Here is a 4,552-nt window from a genome sequence, read left to right as displayed (position 1 = left end):
ATGTTTGGATGCCTAGCACTGGGCATTAAACCTGGTCATTATGAGCATTCCCCTGCATCCATTGCCTAGGAAGCCAGAGACTGCCTCCCCTGCTTTGTTAACTGCCTGCTACAGAGCAGCTGAGCTGCTCCTCCTGAATTCAGCTACCACTTAAGTGGTGCTCACAGTCAGTTTTAGTCTTCAGCTGAAAGAATGTGAATATGGCCCTTAGTTGCCCTGATTGTCAAATCATTTGCACTGCACCTCACTCAGGGATTATTGGAGGGATCTCTCAAGCACTGATGTCAATACAGGGGCAAGGAGGGCTTTCTTACTTACCAGGAGCACAAAGAAAACAAAGAACACATAGGTGACAAAGTAAATAGGCCCAAGGACCCTGTTGGCATTGTCAATGGAATTGTAGTCAAAGTCACCAAGAATGATGCGAAACTGGGTGAAGCTGGAGGAGAGGAAGAGCACAAGATTACACAAAGGCCACATACATTTATGCTATCTCCTCAGGCAGTCCTGAGGTGAACCCTTCACATGCCTGCAGTCCAGATGGTCACAGGCACAAGCCAGAGCAGAGTCTAAGTCACTCAGTCTGACTGGGGAGTTACACGAGGAGACATTGGCAAGTAGTTAAAATTCTTTTGGGAAATTCTGGAAACATGGTTCTGACTTCTACACTTACATGCATTTAACAAAGGTGCTGAAGTTTTCCACTTGTGTCCCAAAAAGCAGGTAACCCAGCTGAGCATAGGCAAAGAAGACAATGAAGAACATAATGGCAAATCCCAGGATGTCCTTGGCACAACGTGCCAGTGTGGAGGAGAGCTGAGTCATTGTTTTGTTAAAGCTAATATATTTAAATATCTGCAAGAAAAAGAACAGGGACAAAGTTGGGTCAAACCATCACCTAGGTTAGTCTCTCTCATATATGCACGTGCTTACTAAGGCAAGAGATTCACTACAGCACCAAAGCACCAGGAGGACAGCTGGGCTAGGGGAACAGTGTCTTAATGTTCCAGATATTTGTGCCAGGTGTGCCACCATCTTCCTGTGGGATTATAAACATATAATCCCTTTGTTCTCTGTATCAAAGGAAAATAGAGGAAGACAGCAATAAGGACAAATGTCTTGAGGCTGATGAGGAACTCCAGGTACAGTGTGACTCTCCACCATGCCAAGATTCTTCATATGAAATGTCAACAGATGAGACATTTCCAGTTGTTCTATGGCCATTAGAAGGGAAACAGTTTGCCAGTTTATCCTCCAGAATACTAAAATAGCACAGGAGTTGTATTGTACAAAGTTATATTGTACTCAGCATTTTCTAAAACCACTCTTACACTGCAACACCTGAGCTCATCTCCGTGTCCATTATCTCCAAGTAACTGGCCTCAGAATAGAGCGTGAAAGGTTTTCTGGATTTACTGCAGAATAGAGCATATGACTGAGGAAAATCCTTCTCTGTTATACAGCTGTTACCCTCATTCACTCAGAAGGATGGAAAAGTCAACCCCCAAGCTATCTAGAAGAAGTCTGAGACTGCAGGCCTGACACCTCCCAGATCTACAACAGGCACCTCCCTACAGTACCTTGATCCAGGCAAAGAATAAGTTCACTGCATTCATATTGTTGTACTGTGTCTGCCAGAATGCCAGGAACTCGAAGTCTGCGTAGGTGTCAGGGTGTTTCAGCAACTCTCCCAACAGTCTGTTCACCTCAATGGTGCGAAAGATGTGAAACCCAATAGCAACGATGGAGAGCTGCAAAGAGGAAGAGTCTGCAGTGACCTCTGTGCCCATCATTTCTGTGGAAACTAAAGTGCCACAGAATTCCTTGGTATCACACTCCACAACTGCAGTCTGCTGGTGGGGGATGGAAAGAAGCTCTTCATGCACTGAATGAGGCCCTGACTTCACAGACTCTCAAGCATCTCTTAAGGAAATAGTTTTCTCCTAACAGCTGTTAGAAGCACATGTGTCTATTTACTCTACTAGTTCATTTTGCTGTTGGAACAAAACATGTGCCAACTTTTGTCTTATCTAGACCAGTTCCCTTATTCCTTCTTCTGTTTTGGCTCTCATTGCTTTCTGCCATTGCTCCCCCCAAAGCAGCGTGCAAGGATCCTCACCAGAATGACAGCCACATCCAGGATGTTCCAGATGCTGGTGAAATACTGAAACTTGTGTATACGCAGCTCCAAAATCTCCTCCACCACGTAGTAGAAGATGAAGACACAGAAGACAGTTTCACAGGCGACAATGAAGAAGTCCCAGGCACTGGCATAACGTATAAGCTTGACTGTCCTGATTTGCCATGAGGGAATGGCACCACCCGTGGCTGGAAACTCAACCACTAACCTTGAAGGGAATAAGGAAACTCTGGCAATTACAAGCAGGAAAAAGGAGACTCTTAGATAATGTTGAGAGGCATCACACCTGAGTGTGAGCTAGCCACCAAACCATGAGCAGAAGACTTGTGCATGTGTTTACCCAGCCTTATCTCTGCTGCTTCACTGCCCGTGGTAAGGAAGGGTGAACAGTGAAGAGAAGTTTGACTGGTTGTGTCAGGAAGACCAAGTCTTCTTACTAATCTATGCAACACCTACTGACACCAGTCACTCCTACCCTCTGGTGGACCATGTTAAAATACTTGCATTTTAAGAAACTGTGGCATTGAGAAAGAAGCAAGAGACAAAAGAATAGCCAGTGTGACTTGGCTTACCTCAGAACACAGAACAGATTGATATTTGCATTATACACAGTGAAATCAATGAAGACAACTCTAGTCCCCCGATCCAGCCACAAATTCTCCTTCAAGGCTTGCAGTACTTCAGCACTTTCTTCTCTGGTCAATTTGAGGTCTATGTAGTATCCTCCCCCACTGTAACTGGTTAGTCTTCCCCAGTGAGAGGACCCACTCAGCTCCTCCTCAGAATGGTACCTCCACCTGCAACAGACAAGCCCTAAGCAGCTGGTAGCCAGGAGAAATTAGACTATATCTTCAAGAAACAGATCAGTTTTTAATAAAAGAGTTGGCACTTAATTCCTATTCCAGATCTGAACCTACACAGCTCTTCATTGCTGATAGATTTCTGATCTAGTGCTTCCCAGCAGAAACACAACATGACTTGCAATACTACAGAGGTCAAATTCTGCAGCTTTGTTGACTGTTTCCAGTCTTATTTGCACGGAGTTTCCTCCCAGGATCTGCTGCATTGCCTTCTACCATGCTTCACACAAACTTCTGCTCAGAACACGCTTGCTCTCGTATTTCTTTATGAACAATACCTTCTCATTAACAGATCAAGATTCATGCAGCAAGCAAAGAGTTATGAAATTGCATCTACCTCACATTATCACAGAGAAATAGGTTTTCAAGGTGAAAGAGATGCTCTCCTTTATCTCTGGCTCCTGAAACCCAGGAGGAAAGCAGATAGCACCTTTGATCTTTATAGATCTGTTTCCAAAGGCCAGGTATCTCCTCATCCTCTTAAAACCAGACAACAATCTCTACCTGTTTCTCCACTGGATTTTCCATATCTTTCCCAACAGGTCCCACTCTGCCACACAACAACTCTCTTGTACTTTTCCTCAAAGAGACACGTGGCTTTATTGACAGACAAAAAGGACTTCATGCCACTGGCTACAAGGGGAATCCTAGCCTTATTTGAAAAACTCAACCCTGGTATCCTGTGGCTCAGCAGCTCTTATTTAATGAGAAGAAACTAATTTGGGGCAACTATAGAGAAGAAAAATAATCATAAAAAACACAGATTTTCTAATCCTGAATGGCAGAAAATGTACTTACGGAGTTCCATTGATGAGTCCAAATGAGACCCTTTCCTCCTTGTCTTCTGAGTATACATCATAGCAGCCTGAGATTTCCTCTTTAAAGTCCTCATGGACCACACAGGAATTGTTCTTCACCTTCAGTTGTCGCATGCGTGGCACACCCAGGAGCAGGTTCTCGTAACAGATGTATGACTGAGTGCCATGAGCTGCCAAGGACTCGTTGTTGTACCACTTTGTCCAGTAAAGATTATCCAGAAGGGGACCTTGTGCATACTGCAAGAGAAGGAGAGGAGAACAACTTCTTCATAGTCCACATATCAGAGGAATTTTCTTGGCTAAGACAGAGCTAACTAACAAACCATTTCCAGCTGAGTGTCAGAGATAAGTGGTTGAAGGATCTCAACAACTTTCACTATGCCTCATACCATTCCTTCACCAGTTCTTTCACAGAGATGTGTTATACTCTAGACAGCTTTTCTTCTCTTTTTTCTCTTTTATCAAAGCCAGTGCAACTTTTAATCCAGCATCTTCATAAACAATCTATGCATCAGACCAGCCCAGGCATGAATTACAGGCAGGTTAAGCTGTTCCTGTAATTGCACATGAAAGTGGACATGGGCTTATTGCTACCTAGACACCAGCATGAAGACATTAGACTGTAGGATTCAAAGCCATTTCTATCACAGAGAAACCTGGAGTAAGTCACTCAGCTTCTCTGGGCCAGCACTCCCCACCTGTGCAATGAGCATCATATTACAGCAATTTTTTTT

General features: G+C 44.0%; 1 protein-coding gene across 1 annotated transcript; it reads right to left on the bottom strand.

The window, feature by feature from the left end:
• Window positions 1-318: 318 nt before the first annotated feature.
• Window positions 319-4,055, bottom strand: LOC104384746 (polycystic kidney disease 2-like 1 protein; the record flags this gene model as incomplete). The annotated part of the gene is made up of 6 exons (XM_010005975.1): window positions 319-439; window positions 674-855; window positions 1,581-1,751; window positions 2,120-2,348; window positions 2,713-2,937; window positions 3,799-4,055. Coding segments are annotated over 6 exons (1,185 nt in total), but the record flags the coding sequence as incomplete, so codon positions are not given.
• Window positions 4,056-4,552: the final 497 nt, after the last annotated feature.

This window comes from Chaetura pelagica, unplaced genomic scaffold (genome assembly GCF_000747805.2).
Source record: "Chaetura pelagica isolate M959 unplaced genomic scaffold, ChaPel_1.0 C11748982, whole genome shotgun sequence".
NCBI lineage: Eukaryota > Metazoa > Chordata > Aves > Apodiformes > Apodidae > Chaetura > Chaetura pelagica.
Note: the sequence above shows the minus strand (reverse complement) of the source record. Positions and strands in the feature narration are given on the sequence as shown.